The following is a 25,798-nucleotide window of genomic DNA, read 5'->3' on the forward strand; positions in this document are numbered from 1 at the left end:
CCATTGGGGATGCTTTGCTTAAAAACTGATGGCACTATATGATCCACTTCATTCTAGGGCAGAAATTTTCTGGAATGCTATTCATCACCACTGCTATGGAGAAGCATTTAGGAACAGGACTCTTATGTTCTTTGAAACTTGAGATCACCAGGGAGCCTCATCACTATAAGTCTCAGATCTAAGGTAATTTCTTGTTCACAGGTTTGGGATGCATTAGACTACAGTATATCATTCCAGATGAGAAGTGGTGGTTCTTTGAGCATTTTCAGATCTTTTCAGTCTAATCTATATGCGTTACATAGATTTGGTATGATTTTGAGGATAATAATTTTTTTGTATTTAAGAAAAAAAAGGCTCCTTGAACTATGACATGTGCAGCTGAGTATTAACAGAGTAGTAAGGTACAATTTACAATACCATCCATTTAGCCGAGGGAATTCTTCTTTATCCTCATCCAAATATGCCAGCATCTTGGACTTCTTATTTCCTTCTCTCCTCAGTGCAGGCATGTAGTCCAAGCCAGGATCTAGCCTTTAAAATAATACAGACTGGGCACATCTATATGACATACTAATGTACAGTAGACTCATTGTACTGTGCATTAGTACATCAAGGCAAAAACCAAGCTAATGCATAGTAGAATGAGTCTACTGAGCATTAAGCGCCATGAAAAGACCATGTGCCATTGCTACTGCACATTAGTGTTGACTACTGGGGATTTATGCCGTACCTCATATTACAGGTACTAAACTTGATGCGCAGTAGCAAAGGCCCATTAATGCACATGTAGACATACTCACTGAGTAGCCATTTACCCCATAAGTAGTCCAACTGATTTCACCGAGATAACTTGCAGAGTAAAATCCTATGCAATATGAGTAAGAGTAGCAAACTTCACTTCAGAATTAGCAGCAAGTCAACAATCCCTATAGTAGCAATCAATGGTGGCAGCTTCCATTGTCATAAACCAACCAGCAATGCCATACACCAAACCAAACATGCCATTCAAGGTATTGTAATCCTAAATCCAATCTTTAATTTAGAGGCTCCATAACTGCATTCCTATTTGGCTCCCAACACCTAATAATTGCATTCCTATTTTGGCTCCCATCTATCACCTCTAACATAATATTAACACTTAGAAGTATCTTAATGTTAGCCTCTACAGAAGGACCTTCCACATATTTTCCCTTTCCTCCAGTATTACTGGCTATTTACTCTAGATAGTAAATGAGTTTAGGATGATAAGGACAGCATCCCTGTGGGTGAGGTCTCACACTCTCGAGCGTGTAGTTGGCAGCTTTTTTCAGTGTAGATATATATACCCTCAGGACTTGCTTCAGGTTTTCTACCAACTCATTGGATTTCATAATAGATTAGCAAAATCTGAAAGAACATGAGACTGATGGTATACATCAATCTGACTCCACTGAAGTGAATGCTGCTAAGCTGACTTACACGGCAGAGAATGGCCTTGTGTTTGTTTTGACATTTCAGTGTTTAGACTTAATGCATTTTGATGAAGCTCCTAAGGATATTATTGAACTGAAATCTCAGACAATGGCAGACTTGCCGGTAATGTTATTCTCAAAATGATGGAAAATTGATGTGAGCAAAGTTCTGTTAATTTTGCCGTGCTTAAAAGTTTCTCAGCTTTCTCTGTGGCTTTTTTCATGAAGCTAAATTTAGAGCTTTAATACAGCCCGAGTCATGATACTCTGTGTTTACCAAACGAATGTTGGTCAAAGAGAGAAAAGTGGACAACTTCAGACTTTCATGTCAATGCTACTCGGAGAACAAATATCCATTGGCAGGGTAAGAGCTGAAGGGAGAAGAAAAGACGCTTTCTAAGCATTGTAGAATAAATCAAAAGGTTCCAGTGAAATTCTTTGAGTGTTAGCAAAACCGCTTAATCTGGGGTTTCAAAGGATGATCAAAACTATTTTCAATTATTCCTGACTTGCACTTGTATCATTCCAGAATGAGCCAAGGTCTTTTTCCCTAACACATTCCTTTATTTAAAGGAAATAAAACAAAACAAAACAAAACAAAAAAGAAGAAAGAAGTTGATTTCAGTGATCAGCCTTCCAACGTGTGGGAAATATGACTTCCGTTTCCCTTTATAATGTAAGAATAGGGACAAATAATTGCAAGTTCTTCACTAGTAATAAGAGAGGGGAAAAAAACTATAATAGGGTATTTTCTGTGATTGGACTTAGCTGTAGTGGTATGGGAGCTTGCTTACTGCAAGAAGAGTAAGTCTGATTCTATAATATGTCATACATATTTGCACAATATAACAAAGTTATATGTTAGGCAAAGGCAACATTTTTGTTAATCACATAGGCTGGGGATAAAAATTATACATAAACCATTATAAATGGTTGGAAACCCATTCAAATCTGTAACACAACAGAAGTTCAGTACACATAAACCACTTTCAAAATGGCCTAAACTGGTTTAAGATAGACCTGAACGGATGCAATATCAGATTTAACCGATTTAGGTTAAATCCATTTCTTGAACTTCTGTCCTAGATCCCCTCCAGATTCAAGTGAACTCAAATGTCTCGCAGCATCCCAGGATGCTTTGCACCTCCCTCACAAGATGGGTGGGCTAGCCTTGGCCCAGCTGCCTGCTTCAACTGAGCAGGGAGGCATGCTTTAGCACCCCCCCGGCTTATGGCCCAGGCCACTGTGGGCATTTCTAGAATCAGAAGTGTCTGTTTACTTGCTTATTGGTCCAATCTATGCAGGTTAGACTAACTTACAAAGATTGAATCGATTCAACATCGGGCTTTTTGACTGTCTACACTTAGTCATAAGGAGAAGACAGCAGCGGGCAAGTATGGTAAAACATGACACTCTGAACAAGGCTTCACCCATGCCTCGAGCAGCATTTAGATCCCAGAGCATATTCACCTTAAAACACATTTTTATTTTATTACAGGGGGAGCTGTCAGTGGGTAAGCAAATCACATGTCCCAAAATCATAACAAAAAGATATAACCTACTACCTCATTAATTCACACTAATGACTGCAAAGGCCCTTTTAGAATTGAAGACTCTTGTAAATAACTGCATGCCAAAATCTATTGACAAGAGGCGGTTTTATTACCTGAACTACTCATTTACATCCTACAAAAGACTAGATGATGATGATGATGCCAAGGTTTCTGTGTTAAAGACTGGAGGCTTAGGTACCCAAAGACATTGCAGAGTCTTAGCTTCACCAGTGACTGAAGTGAAAAACGAATGATACTTTAGTGCATAGCTAACAACACTGAGTTGGGATTGAAGTAAATGTTAATGACATAAAAGGTAGGTGGCTGGGAGTGGAAATGAAAAGCTATAAGTACTCAGTGGACCTGTTTCTTTCACTGTATTCCTGACCTTTATTGAGCTACAGCGATTTACTGAAGCTCTTCTACATAATTTTTTTTAACTAATTTGCAATATTTTAGGGTGTTGTCTTAAGATACAACTCTTCAATCCTGTAGTATCTGATGGGGAGGGGAGAGGGAGACTGTACAGTAGTGATTCTCAAGAAGGGTGCCGTGAGACCCTTTTCAGAGTGCTGCAGGGTGCCATGCACTATTAGGTATGCAAACACCTACACACGATTCGCAAGATAAACCCAGAGATTTCACATAGGAATCTGTGTCAAAAATACCATGGCTTGCTGTGGTCTTTCTAAGTTCCTTGAAATGGAAACATTATTCCATTATCACAGTAAAAAAATGAAGGAAAACTAAGAGCTGGCATTTTCTGAGGGTGCCTTGTGTCTAATGAGAAGTGCCTTGAGTCTAAACAGGCTGAGAATCATTGCCTTAGAGCCTTCTTAAGGAACTAATTTGAACTACCTTTTTTTGCCTACACTGCAAATCCAGAGTTGGCGTTCAGATATTTTCAAACAGGTTAAGAACTGGGTTTTTTTTCCTAACTGATCCTGTTCACATCTAAGCCTGGGCATCTTTTGCCATTACCTACAATGAAATGAAAATTAGACACTAAATGTCAAATGCTCAAACATGGCACAAAATAAAACTATTTCATAGACTTGCAAGAATAAAGTAATCACATGTAGCTTTGCAACTTAATTGTCCCATTTCTTTTCCTTCCATCTTAGAAATTAAGTGAAGATTTAAAGAAGAAAAGAAAAAGCAAACACCCCATCTCTAATGAAGATGTCTGTTGTGGAAAAATGTACGATAAAGGTAGTATAAACATGATCATTCAATTGTTTCAATTCTTGATCAAGTGAAGATTTGTACTTTACATATGTTTGCTTGTGCAGAACAGCTTTTTACCAGGACACCTGCAGTGTTAGAAATATCCTGTGGTGCAAAGATATATCTTACGTAGTTTATACAAACTGCCTCTAAAGAGCTTCCTCTTAGCTGGAAACACAAGTCTGAATGAGATCAGTGTGATTCCTGCAATCAGCAGAAAAATGGCATGCCGCCTACATTCTAATAACCAGAAAACAATGGCCTAGATACCTTCTGTTTCTGGCCCCAAGCCAAAAGCCTATGTCGAGCACCCCAAAACGTGGGATATACTTGGAATCTGAACCCAAATCGAAATTACAGAACTGTCCAACATCTCCATGCATTGATATAAAAGGCAATTAAGCTCACAGTGGGTTTATCTACATGTACAATTAATGTGAGGTCTGCTTGTGCGCCCAGGACAGCAGCAGTTTGAGCTGGGGTGAAGCAGCTCCAGGCTGGCAGCAGGCTCAGGGGGTTAGCCCTGGGCTCACAGTGGTGGCGGAGGGGCTGGCTGGGGAGCTGTGTGGCAGGCAACTTCCACACTTTAGCACTCTCATGCGCCAGCCATCCTGTCACCGTCTACACATGCATTTTGGCAGAGAAAGTAACTGTGCCGAAGGATAATACCGTCCCCAACAGTTGTTTCTTACGGCGCAGTTTAATTTACTGTGCTCTAATACTGGTGCATGTCTAGACTATGACACTTTCCTGCAGAGTTAATTAGTCAACCTTGCCTTAAAGCGCACATGTAGATGTACCCAGTGGGGATAAAACTATAGTGCCTGTGCAGTGAAAGATTCCCATTGACTTAACTGGAGACAGTATGTCATCCTGGGAGTCTTCTCATTGCCTCCAAATGAACATTGGATTGGATCTTATCTTGGACCACCCTAAAACTTTGGTTCCACTTACCCTTGAACTTTGGAGAATTTGATATCTGGGTCTGAATTTTGTGGCGCTAATTCTCATTCAGGCCCTCTCTTAGCTCTGCCTTTAACATGATCTGAAGCCCATATTCACATATGAAAATACACACAACTATTCAGTGTAAAACTGTTGACTGATCAATATACTCATAGTAAAAACCTTAGTGGACCTTGACTGGGGCACCAATCATCCAAAGGTGGATTTTAACAGGTTGGTTGGGCCTTCATGACATGCAGGACGCTAGCCAATGCATAGCTAAGCACTCATTACTGGAATATGCCCATGCCTCTGTATCCACGGTATTTGCTAAGTGAGGGGAATGGCTGAAGGGACTGGAAGTAGAAAAATAAGGACCTTCCTGAGATGGGAAGGGAAGGAGAGTTAACTGCAGGTTGATGATGAGGTAGAAACAAAGACTAGACTAAACTTCTCTCTTCCTTCAAAGTGCCAAGCTGCCATTTCAGCAAGAGCATCTGTCACTCACAGCTGCTTTTAATGCACTTTCTAGTCTAGAAGGTGTGCAATAGCTGACATCACTTTATCCAGAAGAAAGGGAGTTGAAAATAGCTTTTAGGCTATAAATGACTGTAGAGAGGATTCTATAGGGTAAGGAAGGAGGGAGTCAAAATCAAAAAGTTCAGAGTACCTCAATTCAAAAAAATAAGAGACAGAATAAAAAGACCGGCATAAATAAATATTCAAAATAGTTTGGAAAAAAAGCGACTGTAGCTTTTATCTTTCTCTTCTTCCAGCAGGAGTCATGTTCCTCAGTGGTGAGATGCCTTCTCATATTCTTTTTTATATTAAAAAAAGGCAGAAATGTGAGAGTAATACATTATGTTCTAATGCCTGTGAAATACACAGTAGCCTACAAATTAGTACATTTTTAGTAAATGAGGAATGAATGCATAAGACCAAAAGGCACATGAGGTACTACAATGTATTAACTCTGTTCCTCTGTAAATCTCACTGGCCAAAAGAACTAAGTATCATCCTTCTAACTTTACAGATGGGTAAACTGAGGCACCAAGACCCAAAAGTGCCTCATGCTGAAAGGTACCCAACAGGCAAGTGGGCAAAGCCAGGAAAAAACCTCAGGTTTTCTGAGTCGCAGTATGATGAACTATCTACTAGATTGCAGTGCCTTTCCACAGACTATAGTCTATCCACTCTAAGGGACAAAAAACATAGAATCCATCACAAAAGAGGACATCAAAAGTACTTTACACTTGCTAGGAAATCACAAAGAGTCTACAGCCCACTAATTACTCGTGCAAATTACTTAATGAACAAGAAAGAGTCAAGGAAATCATAAGTTGCCCACGGATACTAAAAACATATTCCAATTTTTTTTTACAAAGGACCACTATCCTAAATGGAAATTCTCCATTTGATTCTGTTAAGTAGCTTATTCATTAGATAGCATGAGGCAGTTTTTGGTTGCATACCATTGCAGTGGGTTCACCCAAACTGGACTCTTTGCAAAGGCTACAGTATATTGCTTGCCTTCTGAGAACAAAGCTGCACAACTGTTCAGAGGAGCGTGAAACTGCGGGCTGGGGGAATGCATTGAGAGAGTATCTCTGTGCTCGGTTTTAGTGCCAAGAAGAAGGGCAATTAGGTAAATGAGAAGCCGGCAACATACAGAGTAGTGTCAGTAGGCAGATGGATGGACAGCGAAAAGAAGGGAAGTTTTAGGACTGATGAGAACAGCTGTTAGGTAGGGGGTGCAGTCAGTAAAAGGTCTGTACCTAATCCAGCTGTGTCATGGAGTGTGGTCAGCAAGAAACAACTGAAATATGTGTATACAAATGCCTGTGCAACAAGATGACGGAACTTAAAACACCTCCAAACCTCAGAATGTGAAACCAGCTATTACAGGGAATAGTAATCAAGAACAAAACACAGGTATTAAAGGCTATTGGCTGTTCAGGAAAACAGAAATAAAAGTAAAGGTGTTGGTGCAGCATTGTGCATTAACAATGTGATAGACAGTAAAGAAACAAGAAGAAATGGAACAGATACAACCAAAACTGTTTGGGTCATTATCACTTTGAGGAAGGCTGGTAAAAACAATTTCTACTCCGGATAGTTGGGAGTTAGCTAGACACCCACAGGGGCAGAGCTAGCTATGGATGGAGATCTCTGATGTTATGAAAGAGATGCATACTATCAGGAAATGTGTCGTTTTGGGAGACTTGAACTTCCCAGATGTGGACTGGAAAATAAATGCTACTAATAATAGGAGAACCCAGGTATTCCTGGAACAGCTGACAAATTTGTTTGCTGCATAGTCATTAATCCAAAGAGCAGTGATATCATTTTAGATTTGGTTTTAGTAATGAAGACATTATAGAAGAGCTGGTGGCAGAAAATAAACCTGGAAGGAGTGATCCCTGGTGGATTCACTTTAAATGAAGCAGACGGGTAAGCAACAGCAGGGTTTTGATTTCAAAAGAGAGAACATTGATAAATAAAGGAACAGATTTGAAAATAGCAAGCAAGTGCCTTTACTTCAGAAAGGGTTCAAGAACACATTCGTGTAGCCACCGGTCTCTTAGTCCTGTCTCAACTGCTAGCAAGGCTTTCAAAGAAATGCTGATGGAAAAAGCATAATTTTAAAAACAAGAAAGGAAATGGAAAATTTGATAACATTTGCAAGAGGGGTTACTAAAGGTAAACGGCGCCAGACTAACCTGACAGCTTTCTTTGATACCTGTCCTTTCTCAACAAAGGAAATACAGCGGATTTCATCTGTCTGGTTATCAGTAAAGCATCTGATACAGCACCGCCTGAGAAATGACTAATACATCTGGGGCGGCTGGGCACACGAATTCTCAGGCGAGTTAAGGAACAAGGGAGCGGGGTTCAAATCAGCCTGGTTGGCTTGCACAGTGGAGCTCCTCAAGGGTCAATCTTATTTAATATTGCTGTTACTGACTTTTGCACAAATAGGAGAGAGGTGATAAAATCTGCTGAGGTCAAAGTTGGGAGGTATTGTCAACACAGAGGACAATCAGGGTATCATATGAAAAAGAAAAAAAAAAAGGATGAACTTAAGAACTGAAGTATTAGGTATTTACCCGCCCCGATCACAGCTGCTTCACATGGGCTGCAGTCATGTGTAGATTGCTATAAATCTAATACAACTTTAAGGCTGAAAAGGTTTAAAGCTCGTGTGAGAATTGGGTGTCTAAATCCCTCAGTCAGCTGTCAGCATCCCAATCTTAGCGCATTTTTCTCCTTTATAGGTCTCAGACAGGCAGCCATTCAAGATAGCAGCTAAAGGCCTCAGCTTCCTGCTAGCCGCATTTTCCAGCACATAGGAAGTTCAGGCAAGAATAACCTATATTTTTTTTTTCCACAGTCATGCATAAAAAGACAGAGGGGGGGAAAAAGCCACATGAAAGTGGCGGTAGATTTTCTTTTGATTCACTAATGATCCTAATAAGGCCCTAAGAAACCTTTGGAAAAGCAGAGAAAATGTGAAAGGCTGGCCTGCTCCCTTTTCTATTGTAAAGAACTGTGTCAGCTGAACATTACAAGGTTCTTCTAGGTATTTATTAGTGAGGTTATGCTTCAAGTTAAAACACATTTGAGCGCAACAGTTTGACAGAGCACCACGGTAATATCTGCCGAGCGTGGTAAAGCTCAGTGCAGCTTGTTGGCTGAGAGCTTTGCTCACTGGCCTGGAGCAATGAGTTTCTGAAACTCTGCTTATACATGAGCTCAGAGGTGGAGCATGTTTTAGTTAGACCGGTTCCCGGAGAGCTGCTCCAATTAAAACGCCTTACCGTCACGTATATTAAGCCTCAGTGCATTTTAAAATGGCTTTATCTCAAGCTCATTCCATGAGGTTGAGATAAAGCACCCCCATGGCCATTTTTAAATGTGCGGGGGCTTATATGTGACAGTGAGGGCACACTGGACTGTTCTAATTAGAACATGGAGCAGACTTGATTAATTGGGACTATCAAGGTATCATATTAAAAAAAAAAAAAAAAAAGGATGAACTTGAGGTCCAATGTATTAGGCCTTTTTTTTCGAGTCTCAATCGAGTCTGCTCCAACGCACTCTAATTACAACGCAAATCAGCATGTGTATAGGCAGCCCATGAGTTGTCCAGTAGTCATTGTGCCCAAGATGGGAGTTTGGCCATTTATGGAGGGTAGAGGGACAAGAAGGACCATGCATTTTACTGGTCCTGAACGGCACGAACACGGCCAGGGGCTTTACTAGTCTGAATTGCTTAATTTTACTAAAGAGAGAATGAGTCTGACCTCACAACCAGTATCTGACCCTCACGGGGAGCGAGTAGGACTTGAAAAGGGAGGCAAAATGACAGGTATAGGCAGGCACAAACTAAAACATAGTTGAGCATCTGATCTTAGTGACTCGCATGGAGTTGAGAATTTCCTCTGATACATGTGATTTTAAATGATGTACTCAGCAGCAGCAGTGGGGAAAAGAAAACATTGAGTTAGAGACCAGGCTAGCTCCCAATGAAATCAATGAAAGGTTTAATGTGGATTTTGATTACAACAAGAGCAGCAGCAGTCCACAGTTTCTTTTATGTGATTTGGAGCCTTTGCTATTGGTGCCACCTGACAAGCAGAAATGCCAACTTGCTGAATGCCTTACCCAGGTATCTAAAACAATCTCAGTGGATAAGCATCAGTTCAACCAACTCAAAGCGCTCGCACAGGATTGTCTAATAGAACAAGAATCAATTGAAAGCTAACAAGGTACAGAGTTTCTCTGTTTGTTAAGGGAAGATTGCTCAGGTCAAGCAGTGAGCAAATTCTCCATCCGTTCTACTCAAAATACAGCAGTAGCAAGCAAGGAAGCAAACAAAGTATTGCCATGCAATCAAAGGCCAGTGCTTCATGACAAATGTTGTTTTAATATGCCCCCTCCGTGGCTCAATACTGGGGTTTTCCTGGCATCTCTGGGTGAAGAATGAAAGGGAGATGCTTTCCTTATCAAGTGTTTATTAAAGCAATCTGTATAACAGATTAAATTCGCCGCACTACAAAGAGTCAAATAAGACTCCGATGCACAGTCTTGGCTGTTGACAGGAGTGAATTTCAGCTAAAGGGTATTTCTTCAGTTACATGAATAAGATGGACAAGGCCAATAATCTTCGGCGAGTCTCAGGCTGACTTTTCCAGGGTATGAAGGTGACGGGGGTGGAAATAACTATCAACATTGTTTTCCCCTGACTCTCCCCACCCACACGAAGGGTTACTATTGTTCCAGTACTGCCTGCAACAGGCCAGATGCTGATAACAGTTGTACCAGTATTAACTCAAGACCGCTCCACTGAAGTCATTCAGACCTGGATTCACAATGAACTGAAATCAGAATATGGTCCAATACCTTTAAAAATCCTGCTCTTATTTGACCTCTGGATAACAATGTTTAACTCTTTGTCATGGCTAGGATTTACACATTCATCATTAATCTCCCTAGTCCTCACCAAAAGCAAGATGCCCAACTAATACACTGACAGTCGGATTCAGTAATGAAATGCAAGAAGCGAGAAATATAGTTTCTAGTCTGGACAAACCCGACTCAAGCCTTAGAAGGACATGCTTAACAGAAATCAAGACAGTGTAAAATAGTCCCTGATATGATCTCAAGATCTCAAGAGCTCTCAAAAGATTAACGCCCTCTCATGGAAATAGCAAATATCTCCAAAGAAGAAAACCACGATGGATCCCTGTGCATCCACTGTGCCCATTCCAACAAACACAGCATTTCTTAAATAGCCCAGCTGCCTCCTGCTCGGACAATAATTGATGTCTAGCACTTCTGCATTCAGGGCAATGGAGAGGATAAGAAGAGATGAAACAAGCTATGTTGCTCAGACACAAGTCTGTGCCTGTTTCTGCAGCCTGAGAGGATCTTGCCTTTGGCAGTGCTAACACTTGATGATTTTTTGTGCAATTTCTACCACTACTGCTAGTGATGGCACAGCTTACTCACCCCAGTTTCAACCTGGCAACTCCAGCTAAATTTGATGATCTTTGCTTTCCAGATCAGCAAGTACATTGCAGCCTAGTCTTGTTGTCCAATTATGAACGTGCACTAATTGGATCAAATCGGGGAGAAGGGTCCCTTCCTGTCTGCTTGTGAAAAGTTGGTTTTGCCAAGGATCTTTGGAAAGAATACAGGATCTTTTATATAAAAGGTCAATTCATAACCCTTGTTATTAATAAAGAGGCATAGAAATCATTTTAACCAGGTTCATTCTTGGATATAACACATCTGCAGCCAAACTCTTTGTAAGTGTGCTAAATGTGCAGGGATAGGCTAATAAGCAATAAAGTGATGCACACCACAAAAAGACCAACCAGCTCAATTATGCGAATACACTTTGGGGTAAATAGTGTAGCTGACCTCAAGTTTAATCCACCCAGATGCTGAACACTACATAACAGCAACCACTGTGGTATTCAAATGGTTGTGATTTTGTTCATAATCTTAGGAACAAATCAGACTTCATGCTCTTCATAGTCAAACAATACTAATACTCTTGCATGGTTTTTAGCATGATTAAAAGCCAGCCGCTTCTCCATAATTTATTCTATTGAAAATGATCAACTCTTTACTCACAGGCACGTCAATCACCTGCTTCCAAAGAAGGGAAAAATAAAAACAACGCCCCCCAAAACCTCTCATTAATCTACCTCTCTCATAAGCTATGATTAAAAACTTTAGTGAAAATGATTGGCTCCATGCCCAGAAAAACTATAAGATCAATAACCCAAATGGGCTTAATGATGCCCTTGTAAAAAATATAACTTCTGTACTTCTCCCTTGTTCTGGGCGGAAAAAAAAAAACAAAACTGAAAAATGCCATATCCTCCAAAAGTTAATTTCTCTGCATTTTTTGGTAAATAGGATTTTTCCTCCCTCTGTTAAATGACATTTTCCATCTGCAATAGCAATAATATGAAAAATCACAAACTGTATCAGTGATTAGTTTGTCTGAGCCTAAGAAGTTTCATTAACATTTCCAGTATCTCATTTCACTCATGAGCAGTTTAAAATTATGGCATTTGTATTCTTACCCAAGGTCAGTATTATTTTTAAATAGGTCTATTTATGCAATTCAAGTTGTTTGTACCATTAGGCTTGATACAAAAGTTATAGCTTACCACTAAAAAAAATTAAAAAAAAATGCCTTTGTTTCAGAAACAAAAATGACTGAGACACAACGCTCTGCCCTGTAGTTTTATAACCACCTTTTATCCCAAACCATTACAACCTGCATAGTTACTGCTTCATCCACCAACAAAATGCAACCACCTCTGGGGTGCTATGAGACCACATCCGATGGTGCGTGTATAGTGGTACAACAATACACAATACCCTCTTGGTCAGAAAACAAAGAAAGCAATGTCTAGTTGAAACTACTGGAGGAAACAGGGCACCAGAATGCAATGACTATGGTTTTAGTCAAGTCACTAATTAATGCCCCATCAAAGGGACCCCTAACACAGGCAAGGCAGCTCTTGGACTGACAAGCACACATGAAAGCCGTGGTGGGAACAGAAGCACTGAGCAGAGGAAATGAGGAGGAAAACAGATATATAGAGCTCCATCTAATACTGGTACAGTACTTAGGTATACCAAAGAGATCTGGCAGCATCATTCAAGATACAGACACTCAGCAGCCCTGAGAGGAGGCAGGACAAATAGGCAGTCAACAGAATAGGGAGACTCGTTCCATCCGGTGCTGAAAGCCAGCAAAAGGGAAACAGGGCAAGGGAAGGACTTGCGTGGGAAGAAAAAGGGAGAGCACAGGAGGACAGGTCTGAGTGCAGGCAAAGAGAAAGATGGCCAGAGAGTTTGGAGGATGTACACAGTTAAGGAGGTGAAGGGAACGGTGGAGGTATGAGGATGCAGAAGAGGGTGGGTAGGAAGATGGGAACTCGGGGGGAAGCCTGGGCAGGTCTTCAGGAATAAGCATACAACGGAGGGGTGGTAGCAAGGGCAAACCCTTGCCCTCCTGACAAGCAGGTAGGATAGGAGAGGGGAGGGAAGCAGTTAAATTGCCACTTTGCAATTACTGAAACTGGAACCTGAACATGAACAGCCCTGCACCAGTGAGAAGGACCAAGGACACCAGTAGGTGCATATCCTTCTCTGTCTCCTCCCAACACACACACGCATTTAACACAAAAAACCGTCAAGGAGCTACAGGAATGCTACACGGCAAGTAATCCAACAGAGTTTCTCCAAAGTGCCTGCCTGAGAACAACTGCCTCTATCCTACCCTGCTTTGTACCCTACATTTCTGTGCCATCTCTATCCTACCCTGCTTTGTACTTCCACCCTCTGTCCTTATACACACGGGAATAAATCAGAGTAGCATTTGGCTTCCTTTTGCCATCAGAACGGCTCATTTCTTACAGCCCTGCTTGGGCCAGTTTGCCAGTAGCCCTGTTGGCTTACCACCTTATATCTACAAAGACACACAGTCTCTAATGAGTAGCCGTGGATTAAAAATACACAGTACTTCTTTTGCTGTGCAAACAACTATGGTGTTTTAGTGCTGGTCCCCCATATTACCCAATTTCCTTTAAGGCAGGGACCATTTCATTAACTTTCATATGCACATGAAGTTATCAGGGAAAGCAACTGTTTACCCTGTTTTTTAGGCCAATAGTTTTGTGTTTTTTTGAGTCTCTGATCACTGATTTTGTCACTCTTGTTCTCTTTCTGGAAAGGAACTGCCAACCAGGGGCATCTTTTCAAAGTGCTGTCCATTGGGAGCCTGCAAAATAAGGTAAGCAGCATTGCTAGGAGGAAGCAGCAGCCCCCAGAGCAATGAAGAAGGCCCAAAGGCCTTCCCCAAAAGAACAGCTGCAGAAGCACCTTTCTCAGATAAAGTCCTTAAATAGGTCTCCTATTTCTCCACAATGGGAATAAAATGAAAAGTGAATAAACATCCTCTAAGGGGTAGACCCCCCCCCCCCCCCCGCATAGAATATGAAAGGTTTTTTTCAAGTTTGTGCTGAGGAGACAAGCCAAAATGAATTCACTAAATAAAATACATTCACAGAGCTAAAACTATATAAGAGAAAACATCTGAAAAACATTTCTGTGCCATCAAAGGAAACCAGGTGCAAAACTCAGTCTGGGAAGCAAAACAAATATTAAAAATTAACAACAGAATGGTCCCAAAATAACCTATAATCTCACATTCTTTGTAAACGGTATGGAACTGAAAGCCCATTTTGATTAAGGGGGGGGAAAATTAACATTTTTTTTTTTCTGAGCAAGAACATTTTAGCTCGGTTCTGTTTTATCTGCAAAAGTCAAGAGCACTTGCTAACACACTACAGATATAGAAACAGTGCATGTCTTCGCAGCCCGTGCTAAATTGGAACTTGGAAAGAGTTAACACAGCAAGTCCCTTCACAAGAGTCTCCCTTTAAATGTTCCCTGCGTTTGCTCTTCCAAGTTGTCTCAACAATAAATACATTTAGTTGTACCCAGGGACAGCAGCCACAATAAGACACTATTGGAAGCTCTCAAATAAATACCTCACCCAAAGATGGATGCTATTCCAGGAAAATGTTCCAAGTTCAACTAATGTGATACCATTTCTCCTCCTTCTTGAAGTGAGACCATTTTGAAGACTGATTCTTCAGTAGTTCATTGTAGCACTTCAGTTTTAAACCTGATCTAATGAACAGCAATAGAAGTTATGGGCTCTAAACATAAAGAATTGACATGTTAGCATATTAATGTACTCAGATGCCACATAAATCATTAGCAGACAGTTTGCTGAATGGGCTGGATATCCAGCCATATACATGCAAGCCTTGTTTAGTTCCTAAAGATAAAGCGACTTCCTGTTGGCAGAGTCCTGATTAAAACAAGATAGATGGTCGTTATTTATCGTCAAACTTCCCTGGCTTAAAATTTCTCCAAGTTTCCGAAATTATATCATTTGACCATTTAAAGTAAAGCTTTAAAAAAAATCAGTCAGCAGAGTCCACTTCAAACTCTGCATGATAATAAAGGATTATTATGTGCAGTAACCTATTTATGAAAAGGAAACAGTGTGCTTCTTTCAGACTCCATCAATTGCTTTAATAAGGAATTGAAAAGCTTGGCCTACTTTATATGCAGATCACCATCCCAGTTGCATAAGGATTTACAATAGACAAAACAAAACTGTTTTTGTTGTAAATAAGGGCTGTTTGTTTAAATCGCACAATAATGTTTGCATCTAAAAATTATTTACAGGCTAATACGGCTCCATAAAGTTGGTGTATATAACTTGTTAATTAAAATGGTTTCAATATTCTCCAGGAAGGACAGACATGTACAGTTAAGGTGTTAAGATAGAGACTCAAGTACCACAAGCCTACGGGGAAAGCAGACCCGAGAAACGTCCTGCCTCCATTGACCAATGCACATATTAGAACGCGTTTGGAGATTGCAGGTAATCAAATGGTGACTTATAAAAAATAAAATAAAATAAAATTACAGTATTTCAGAGGAGTTATTTATCAGCTAGGTGAGGATTATTGCAACATTGCTTCCCCTTTAGAAATGGCACTATCGCACAGCTGACAGTCGCTGTGATGCGCATCTCAATCTCTGCTACCCCAACAGGCCGGCTGAAAGGACCGAGTTCTAATCTCACCTTTGAAGTCTCTCTGCAAATTAGTTTGTTCATTAACGTGTTTGCCTGTGCATTTAATGAAGTGTGTGGCGGCCCCTGCTGGTGCACACGCTTCTAAAACAAAATAAAAATGTTACACCTGGCAGGAAAACAAACGGTTAATTCCAGTCCAAATGTTAGAAATATAAACGCTGTCATAAAATGTAGAAAAATATCTAATTTAATGCAGAAAATAGATATTACAAGTAGAGTAATGTTCTCTTCAGTATGAAAATAATCTTAAACCACAGAACATTACTGTGTTAGCTGCAGTGTAATGAATTAAGAAGGGACATTAATTGTTCAGTTCACTATGAGATCATGTTAAATGTCTTTTATTAATGAACTGTTACCCCCAGCTGAGGCAGTTGATTACCTCTAGTCCATTGCTAAATCCCCTTAGTTGATTTTCAGTGAATCACTTAAAACAAACCCAGAGGGAGAAAAAGAAGAGAATAATTTACAGTTCAAGTCCTAGACCTAAATTCACTTAAAGAAGGGCAGCTTTCCTATAAATCAACCTCTCGATTTAATGCAGCTGACATATAGATCTATTTTACATCTTTTTTTTTTTAATTTCAAAAATACAACACATTAAAATAGGTTCAATTTATCAAAGCTAAGAGCAACAATTAAGTAATAATGTACTTAAAGTGCAAAGGCACTTTAACACAAAGAAGTGACGCCCAGTGGCTACACTTGGTAATTGAAACAGCAGTACTGTATATTATTATTTACAAAAAAAAAAAAAAGTAATAGTCCAGAAAAAAAAGATCTTTGGAGATCTTCTACAGAATACATTATGCTTCCACTTTTAATTGAAAAAAAAATAATAACCCCAAGTCCCCCTTTCCTCACTTCCTCCCAAGGCAAAAAAAGAGAGAGTTATGCAAAATCTATTGTAGAAACATTCATTTGCAGAGACTGTTCCTAAAGGGGAGTGAGTGAAAGGGGCAGAGATGTAGAAATAACTTAAAGGGAACTTTGCCAAAGCAACACCACACCCCCAGCGCAGGATAAGGATTCCACTTCTTTTCTTTTGTTTTACTATTGAAAAAAGTGGAACGGGCGAGAATGTGACAAATCACATCGCTGTTGACTCTGAAGCCATCAAGTTTGATGTGCAGACCTTTTAAAAATGCCTCCTTTTCTCCCGCCCACCCTCACAGCTGACTAATCGCAGTTTGTTTCTCCAGAACTTCGAGGTAGTCTGGTTCTGTTTGTAGCTTTCCTTGGAGTAAAGGATGCTCAGGTTTGGATTGTTCTGCAAAATATTTCCTGGGAGTCCCATATAAAACAGTTTTATTTATCCTGTCCTGGTTTTGGCGTCTGGATTCATAGGAAGGGGCAAACTGCCTTTTGGGTAAGGTGCAAAAGTTATAATGAACTACTCCACCACTGGGGAGTTCCTTGACTCGCTCTGCAATGTTTTGATACAGCAGCTCCGGTTCCCTTGATGAGGACTGCTTTTCCAGCAATTCAGCTGCACTGATTGTAAATGCAAGGCTGGTTGGGTCGTCTTTTTTATGGTCAAGATTGCTATAGCTAAACTCATGGAGATTCCTGTAGTATGCCACTGGATCCCCTTCCTTCTGCATGTAGATTGGGTTTTGACACATCTGCCCCACTGGCGGGGGGATATAGTTATAAACATGCCCTTCGGTTTTATCGTGGGTCTCCGTGTTGTAAGACCCATACTGGAGCTGAAATGAACTGATGTCTAAGTTGTTGGCACTGCTGGGCATGCTCTGCACTCCCTTCCGGCGCTTCAGCACAAAGACAAACAAGCCTGCCCCAAAACAGACGGACAGGATAAACACCACCAGCAAGCCTAAAATTAAAACTGAGAGCGGGACTTCAGTGTGTATTTCTGGATAGGAGCTGGGCAAGACGCTAGGGAGATGTGGCGCGTCTGTGTTCTGGTTCACGGATAAGAGAGTCGAATCGGACAACCCGGGGTTCTCGGGGCAGATGGCCTCCTTGCTCAGGAACTTCAGGTGTTCTCCCGAGTGCTTAGTCGGAGACTCGCATATGACTTCGTTGATCACCACAGGGGGACCAGACTGCTGATGGCTCTGCTCGGTGACTTGCTCGATCCAGTTCCTCAGCCCCATGATGTCACACGTGCAATCCCAAGGGTTTTCTTGAAGGTCTATCTGAATTAAAGCCGAGAGCTGGTCCAGGACCCCTCTCACAGGCAAGTGTGAGAAGTGATTGTTGCGAAGGTTGAGCCTGGTGAGGGAAGTGCCACCAAACACGTTATCAGGCAGGGACCTCAGCAAGTTGTTGTTGAGAAACAGGAGGTGAAGATTACTCAGAGCGTCAAAAGTGTGGGGCAGGATTTCCTTGATGACGTTATACTCTAAGTAGAGGTACTGCAAGCTGTGCAGGCCTTCGAACATCGAGGGGTACAGGACTTCAAGGTAGTTACCGTTGAGATAAAGTCTGCGTAAACTAGTGAGGTTTGTAAAGGCACCTTCCTGTATCACTGCAATCCGGTTGTTCCCCAGGTGCAACAGATCCAGAGAGCTGTATTCTGGGAGATCGGTTTTATAGACAATTTGCAGATAGTTGCTCGTCAGGTAAAGCTTCTTTGGACTGGTGGGTTTTGGGTGCAGGTCTGAGATGTTGCTGATCTTCTTCTCCTGGCAGTTCACGTTCAGGCCATTGTCCGAGCTTTGCGAAGTGCAGACACAGCCGCTGGGGCAAGTAATTGGCACGGGGGACTTGGTCTGGTAAACCATGATGGGCCCAAAGATCTGCCTGTCTTTCGACACTGTGACCCGAGGCGTTGGGCGGTTCCGGGTCTTGGGCGGCCGGCTGGCTTTCGGGGCTCTGGTGGGGCCGACGGCAGAGTTGGCGGTGGGGGGCAGCCTCTGGATGTGGGTGTCCGAGGGGGCAGGATGCTTCTCCCTCTGGTTCGAGTCTCCGGAGCTCCGGCGAGGACACAGGTCCTGCCGGGTGAGCTGGGTCACGTCCTTGCCGTGCAGCCGGAAGGGCGTCTCGCACACGATCTCGCCCACGAAGACGGTGATGGTGTCCAGCCAGGCTTTGAGGGGCAGCAGGTCGCAGGTGCAGTTCCAGGGGTTCTCCTCCAGCTGGATCTCCATGATGCCGCCGATGTGCTCCAGCACGCCGGCGAAGGGCAGCATCTTGAGGCGGTTGCCCCGCAGGTCCAGGTGGGTGAGCAGCACGAAGCGGAACACGTTGCTGGGCAGCGAGAGCAGGAGGTTGTCGTTGAGGATGAGCACCTTGAGCTTGTTGAGCTGGCTGAAGGCGCCCGCCTCGATGGCGCTGATGTAGTTGTAGTCGGCCTGCAGGTACTCCAGGCTCTCCAGGCCCAGGAAGGTGTCCTCCCGCAGCACCTCCAGGCGGTTGTTGTTGAGGTGCAGGCGCTTGAGCGTGCGCAGCCCGCTGAAGGCGCCGGTGCGGATCTCCTGCATGGCGTTGTTGCCCAGGTGCAGGGTCACGGCGTTGGAGTAGTTGACGAACTCATTGGGGTGCAGGCGGGTGAGCGCGTTGCCGCTGAGGAAGAGCTGGTAGATCTTGGAGGGGGGCGGCTGCAGCAGGCTGACCGTGGTGAAGCCTTTGTTCTCGCAGTTGATGTTCAGCACGTTCTCCTTCTCCTCGCAGGGGCAGCGGCTCTTGCTGCAGATGTCTTTGGCGGGCTTGCGGCTCTGGCTGGGCGCCGGGATGCCGGCCACGCTGAACACCCCGAGCAACCAGACGCCCTTCAGCATCTTTAGGCGCCGTCGGTCCCCGCTCCGCTCAAACCTGCCGGGGCGCACACAGCACAGCCGCGGTTAACCCAGCCTGACCTCCACCTCCCGACCCGCGCCCCCGCGGCGCGGCGCTGCGGTACTCACACCGCCGCGGAGCATCCCCCGGCCGCGGAGCTCCGGCGCGGTGCGGGGCCGCCGCCGTCTGTGCGCCCCGCGCCGGGGCTCGCCGGGCTTTAGCCGGCTCCCCTCCGGCCTGACGTCACGGGCTGGGGGTGGGAAAGGGGGGGGGGTGCATTGCATTGCATTGCATTGCATTGCAATCTCCCGGTGCAATTGCAACCCCCCCTCCCGGTGCAGCGCAACTCACCTGCGGAGCCGCCGGGCTCGGGCTGGGGCTCGGGGGAGAGCGGGCGGCGCTGCCCGAAGAGCCCCGGGAGGAGAACTTGCAGGAGCCGGAGAGGCAGGCGGTGGGCAGAGCCCAGCCCAGGAGGAGCCTGTCCCTGTGCAGGGGAGGGAGGAGCTGTGCGGCCCGGGGAAAAAGGTGCTGGAGCTGGGGGGGAAAAGCCCGACCCGGCTGGTTTTTATAGCGGGGGAGTTCCATGGAGGGGAGGAGGGGGAGAGGGGAGGTTAAAAAGCGAGGTGCTGGAGCTGGCAGGCGGGTACTGCTCGGGAGAGGCTTGAATGCATCCTCTTTCTCTCTCTTTTTTCGTCCAATTTTATTCTATTTCCAATCAGGCACCAGCAGAAGTGTCCTGGCAGCGCTGCAGAGGGAGCCCCGATGGGTTGGGAGTTTGCCTTATTTTTTTTTCCCTCCTCCTCCATGTACTTCTGCTGCAGGGGCTGGGGGAGGCAGGAGGAGGAGGGTCTAGGTGCCGGATGCCCGAGTGCCTTGCTCCCCCAGCCAAGGCGTTGGGGGAATAGGGTGCGCTCAAAGCTACAGCATCCCTCCAATGTAGGGGGGGTTGGAGTGGCAAGACCCCCGCGTCTTGGGTCTGCTGCACCTGCACATGGAAAGGTTTTTGCTGAAGGTTGATAGGCTTTTTTTTTTTGCCTTTTCTCTTTTTGTGTGTGGAGGTTTTACCTAGTTTTTGACTCTTAAAATATTGCCCTTTGGGGCTGAATTTGGCCGGATGCAGAGAAACTCCATGCGGACTGGGGTAGGGTCCGCGTGTTTTTGGTGCCGCCTTCAGTGCCTAGACTGCTCCCAACTTTAATGAGAGTTTTAGGGACCTGGATCGAAGGCTTGACAGGATCCCATCGATCCAGTGTTTTCCTTGTGGGAATGTTCTGGAACATGAGCTCCCGTGTGTGCACACGCATACACACACACACACACACACACACACACAAATCCCCACTTCCCTCCCACGCACGTGACACCAGAGCATCCTTAACACGCTTTTGACAATGATCAGGGTCCCTGCAGGAGATGAGAAAAGCTGAAGCGAAGTAAGTCCGCTGCATTTCTCTCTGATGGTTGTGTGGGTGCATGCGGGTGCTTGTGCATGAGGTGTGTTGACATGCAGTGCATTGGTGTCATGTCCTGGAGTTGGTTTGTGGGGCAGTACAGCTTGCCTATGTGTTAAGTAGTACCCGATTGTATCCATGGCTAGCGATGCCTGCAAAAGAGCTGTAAATGCATGGCATGCCGCTGCAGTACTGTCTAGTTGCATGTGGGATAGACAGCAAGGGTGTCAGGGGATTGCAGGACTAATAAGACAGTCACAGAAAAGATACTGATCCCATCACTCCATACATACATATAATAACCTCCAGAGATGGAGAAACAGCAGTAGGGATTTTTTTTTTAAAAAACAGGTACACGTTTTATTTAGGAGCAAAGTAAATTTTTTTTTTTGCTCAGAAACATTTTAAAATGCCTTCAGCTACCATAATGCATGGTAAAATCATTCCATGTGGGGCTTGCTTTCCTCGCTTTTTACTTCATTTTCATCAAATACAATGATCAAGTATTTGGATCAAGTCAGGGCTTAGTCTGATGGCCTTCAAAAAAAAAACCTGAAAGCCATAAATTGTTTGACTACAGGAGTCAACAGGTAGACAGTCTGGAGTGGTTTATGGTTCTCCCCAGTCAGGTTTACAGACATTTTTTACTTTTCCCACCTCGTCCTACTTGGAGAAAAGTTCTGAGTCTCAGCCCTGATTGATATGCTCTGAGATGATAGTGATTCTCCAGCCTGACCTCCTGTATAACAGGACCAGATTGTATATGATCAATTCTTCTTCGAGCCAAATCATAGCCTTTAGAAAAGAAACCACCCAATCTTGGTTTCAAAATTGCCATCGATTCCCCCCACAATGCCAAGTTCAATGGCTATTTACTATGATTTTGAAAAAAAAGCATGCCTTATTTCATGCGTGAATTCGGCTGACTTCAACTTCCAGCCATTGGGTGTTGTTATACCTTTGCCCGCTAGACAGAAGAGCCCTCTCAGATTAAATTTCTGTTTCTTATGTGGGTACTTACAGATTGCAGAAGTGCAGGCACAAACTGAAGGACTTACTTGATCGCATCCTGGTCAACTTCAAATGCTTTGACTTCAAGCTAACTATATGCAGCTTAAAAGCACTACAGCCGATGCAGATGCCTGCATGGTCCTAAAGCGAGCAATATATCCACCTGCTGTAGAAAAAAAACCCAAATGAAAAAAGCAGCAGGATGTGAAATGCAGCATAGCTCATTACTATTAATGTCCTGTGCTCACCGTCGTGTCTGACTCTTTGTGGGTGCTTCCGAACTCTTGTGCAAGCAGATGCTGAGAGGCTCAGAGCATTCAACTTTTTATGAGGATGGAAAAGGAGGATGAGGGCTAAGCATTTCCATGCATATAAGCAAAGCAGACAAGAGCCCCAGGTGACACAACCCTGACTGTCCACTGTGAAACAAAGAATAATAATAATAATAAAAAGCCTCTTCTTTCTATCCACAACCCAGGGGAGAGAGATGCAGGGTGAGACAGAGAAATCTTTGGAAAGAGAGTCGTGTGCAGGGGGTGGGAGGATGGTGGCTTGGAGCAGGAAAGGGAACACAGAGCACTGTCTCAGTGAGCAAAGAGTTAAGGCTGGAGTGGTGAAAAGAGAATGGCTTCAAAGCCTTGCATCCCAGCACTCCTCCTCCTTTTCTGGTACCCTCTGGATCTGCATACCCCGAGGAGCCTGCTCACCTCACTGACACAATCCCATCCACTCATTCTAAACAAGGGGAAATTTTCCACGCTGCTTGCGTCCCCATTTTCCACACTGCTTGCATCCCCATAGTTTGCTACCGCTCAGAGTGCCGAGATAAGCTTATAGGCAGACAAAGTTCTTTGGGTCAATCCAGTATCTTTTATTAGACCAACTAAAACTTCACTACTACTCAGCACAGGCTCTCGGACAGGCATGTTACAGTGTGTGTGCACGTGCACATTTTCTGGGGTGCACGGGTGCTGATGAGGTTGTCACCCCGTGAGTGTAGATGCTGCAGGCTCTGTTGTACTGTAAGTGAGAGATTCTTCTGCTTTGCTAAAAGTAATTATTAAGGAAAAAAACCGTTTCTGCATTTAGCAGTAAACACAAGCAACATAATTGTACCGTGTGATACAGAGCTTTATCTTAGCCAGCAGTGAGGGGAAAGCGTGTTATACAGAAGAGGGTGAAAGAGGAGGATCCTGCTGTCACCGGCTTCCTTTGGGGAATGAGATGGGAAGGGGTGAGAGTGCAACCATCAGTGTGAAGGGCAAGGAGGGGAGAGAGCTGGCAGGCTCTGCCCAGCACCTGCTGCACTCTTGCATTGCTGTCCCTCGCGCCAACAGCAGCACCCAGGCTAGGCAGTGCCTGCTCGGGAGAGGGGCAGAGAAGGGGACACTTCTGTGATATTGTCTCCACCTCGGAGCAACCAGAGCAGCTGCCAGACACCCCGACCGCGGTGCTGGGGGACTCGACACACAGCTCGACAGGGCTCCAGGTTTCCACTTGCCCAAAGTCTGGTGTGTCCAAAGAGAGAAGCTGTTAGCTGCCATGTATTGTTTAAACCCTTAAAGTGTATTTATTTGACTCAGTTCTCCCAACACCTTAAGATCCCTGTTCTGTCTTAGTATTGTATTTATTGAAATGGCATGATTATTTGCTACACAACAAATGGAACATAGTGAGGATACTTACAAAAAGCCTATCATTAAGTCCTACCCTCAACCCCACTATACACTGAATTTTACCAGGATCTTTCATTGTTAAATTCCCAACTGGATTTCCTCCTTTGGCAAGCTCTCTCCTACCGAACCTCTGCAGATTCCACAGGAGTAGTGCAACGCACATCACAATCACGCCTGTTTTCTACCCTTAGTGTGGAGAGTGTCTCTTGTGACTTCTAGTGCCCGAAATCAGTTTGAAACTTGACTTGCGCGCTCTCTCTTAAATAGCAGTTGAGGGGGAAATCAGCTCTCTAACCTGCTCTTGCACTGAAGAATATCGACCAAATCTATAATACCTGTGAATAACAATTTTTCCTTAGCTTGGGTCCAGTCCTTCACTGCTCACAAAGGGAAAAACTCTGCTTCCTACACTCCTCAGCATGCGACCTACATAAGCAAAGCACTTAATCACAGGCTCCTGCCCCTATTCAGCAAAGCACCCAATGCAAAGGCCACTGAGTCAGTGGAGAGACTTCCATTGACTTCAGTAGGTTGAGCTGAATGAGCTAAATACCTACTTGAGTGCTTTGGGACTGGGAGTTTTGTCCTGCGGGGGCAAAATTAGTCTTTCTAATTACAGATTTCCTATGCTGATATTATTGAACAGCGGTAGCAACACATTTGCTTTCACTTTACACTGTCGATTGATTTAATATTCATTCATTTTGAGAGTGGAAAAAAAAAAATGAAAGCAAGTCTCCAGTCATGCAGACATGTGAGTATCATTAGTCATTCCAAAAGTCACATTGAATGTAATGGGTCTTCTCGCCTGACTAAAAGGTACGTGATTTGGTAATTGGATCTGTATTTGCATGGTGCAGTCAGCTATAAAAATACTCTTAATATTCATTGTCTCTAGTCCTGCTGGTTCTTATGAGAGGCGTCCTTCTTTTTTTTATTAAGTGGTAAAAGAGCATTAGTTAAATGCTTCCATATTATTATCTTTTATGGCAGTAGTGTTAAAAGGCCACCGTCAGGATCCAAGTTTCATTGTCCTCGTGACATATATAATATACTCTGAGAAGCAACAAAAGCAGAGGGCCAAGCCAAGAATAGTGCACCACCGAAGTCCCCAATTAAGTTCTCAAAACAGGGCTTATGTGGGGCTTGGGTGGAGCGTAAGCCTTTTCCTGGCTTTCTGCCCAGGGTTAAATTTCACTTGGAATGAATTAGTCATAGTCAATAATGTATTCTGTTACTTAAGCCTCTCCCCACACCCCTGTTTTCTTGAATTTATTTAATTAAAATTACTCACCAAATAATTTCTATGAATAATCATGGATTGCAAATTATTCTCAAGTAGTTTACTGTGAGCATTTCTAGCCACATTCAAAAGGTGAGCCACTGAGTTTGCCATCACGCACAAAGGTGTTTTGGCTCCAGGTTTCCAAGAAATACTACTCTGGTTTAGGTTTCGAGAGGAAGCTCTTGCCTGGGCCAACTTGCGGTTTGCTGTCTGTGGATAGTTTTGAATATTTATTTAAATGTCTGTATGTTTGTGAACACTCCTTCCAGCACATTTCTCCTAAAGTACTTGTAGAAAGTCAATATAAAAGGGGAGCAAACAGTCAAAGCAAATGCATTCTTGTTTGAGGATTTATCTCAAGGTGGGTATCCCATGTATTATTACTGTATTTCGGTGTTTGCCTAATTTGCAGAAAAAACAAATCCAGGTACAGTGGCGCAGGGTATTAGCAGTGAGCTCTGCAAGGTCTGAATATTGTCTTAAATCAGATGCTCGTCATTACCTCCAGGACCGTTTCCAAGGTCCAGTTTCTGCGCACACATGCATGAAAATGAGTATGAGGACACCCCGATGTAATGGTACACCTGGGAACAAGACTGTATTATTTGTGCCGTACGTGAAGTTGCCTAATGATGCCCGGGACAAAACCCACAAAACCTAGCGCTGAACCAGAGGCCATCTTGACTCAGTAGTAATGAGGAAGCTGAGCGGAGAGGGCAGGCAGTCTTTTTCTAACAAGAGAGAATAGTC

General features: G+C 43.6%; 1 protein-coding gene and 1 long non-coding RNA gene across 2 annotated transcripts in view; one reads left to right on the forward strand and one right to left on the reverse strand.

The window, feature by feature from the left end:
- Positions 1–16,045: 16,045 nt before the first annotated feature.
- On the reverse strand, positions 16,046–20,250 carry SLITRK2 (SLIT and NTRK like family member 2). The gene is made up of 2 exons (XM_006271977.4): positions 19,977–20,250; positions 16,046–19,661 (listed from the first exon to the last, which is right to left on the reverse strand). Exon 2 carries the CDS (start codon positions 19,625–19,627, stop codon positions 17,051–17,053), a length of 2,577 nt encoding a protein of 858 aa, XP_006272039.2. The 5' UTR covers positions 19,628–19,661; positions 19,977–20,250; the 3' UTR covers positions 16,046–17,050.
- Positions 20,251–20,265: 15 nt separating this feature from the next.
- The window catches only part of LOC109284444 (uncharacterized), a 42,406-nt gene continuing 36,873 nt past the window's right edge, over positions 20,266–25,798 (forward strand). The window contains exon 1 of the long non-coding RNA XR_009464018.1: positions 20,266–21,058. This is a non-coding gene — a long non-coding RNA (uncharacterized LOC109284444). The remainder of the gene's footprint in view (positions 21,059–25,798) is intronic.

The sequence above is a fragment of the Alligator mississippiensis genome, chromosome 8 (genome assembly GCF_030867095.1).
Source record: "Alligator mississippiensis isolate rAllMis1 chromosome 8, rAllMis1, whole genome shotgun sequence".
In the NCBI taxonomy this organism is placed as follows: Eukaryota; Metazoa; Chordata; order Crocodylia; family Alligatoridae; genus Alligator; species Alligator mississippiensis.

What these genes read in the sequence shown, in the direction of transcription:
- SLITRK2 (XM_006271977.4), bottom strand. Translation starts at nt 19,627, where the DNA reads ATGCTGAAGGGCGTCTGGTTGCTCGGGGTGTTCAGCGTGGCCGGCATC.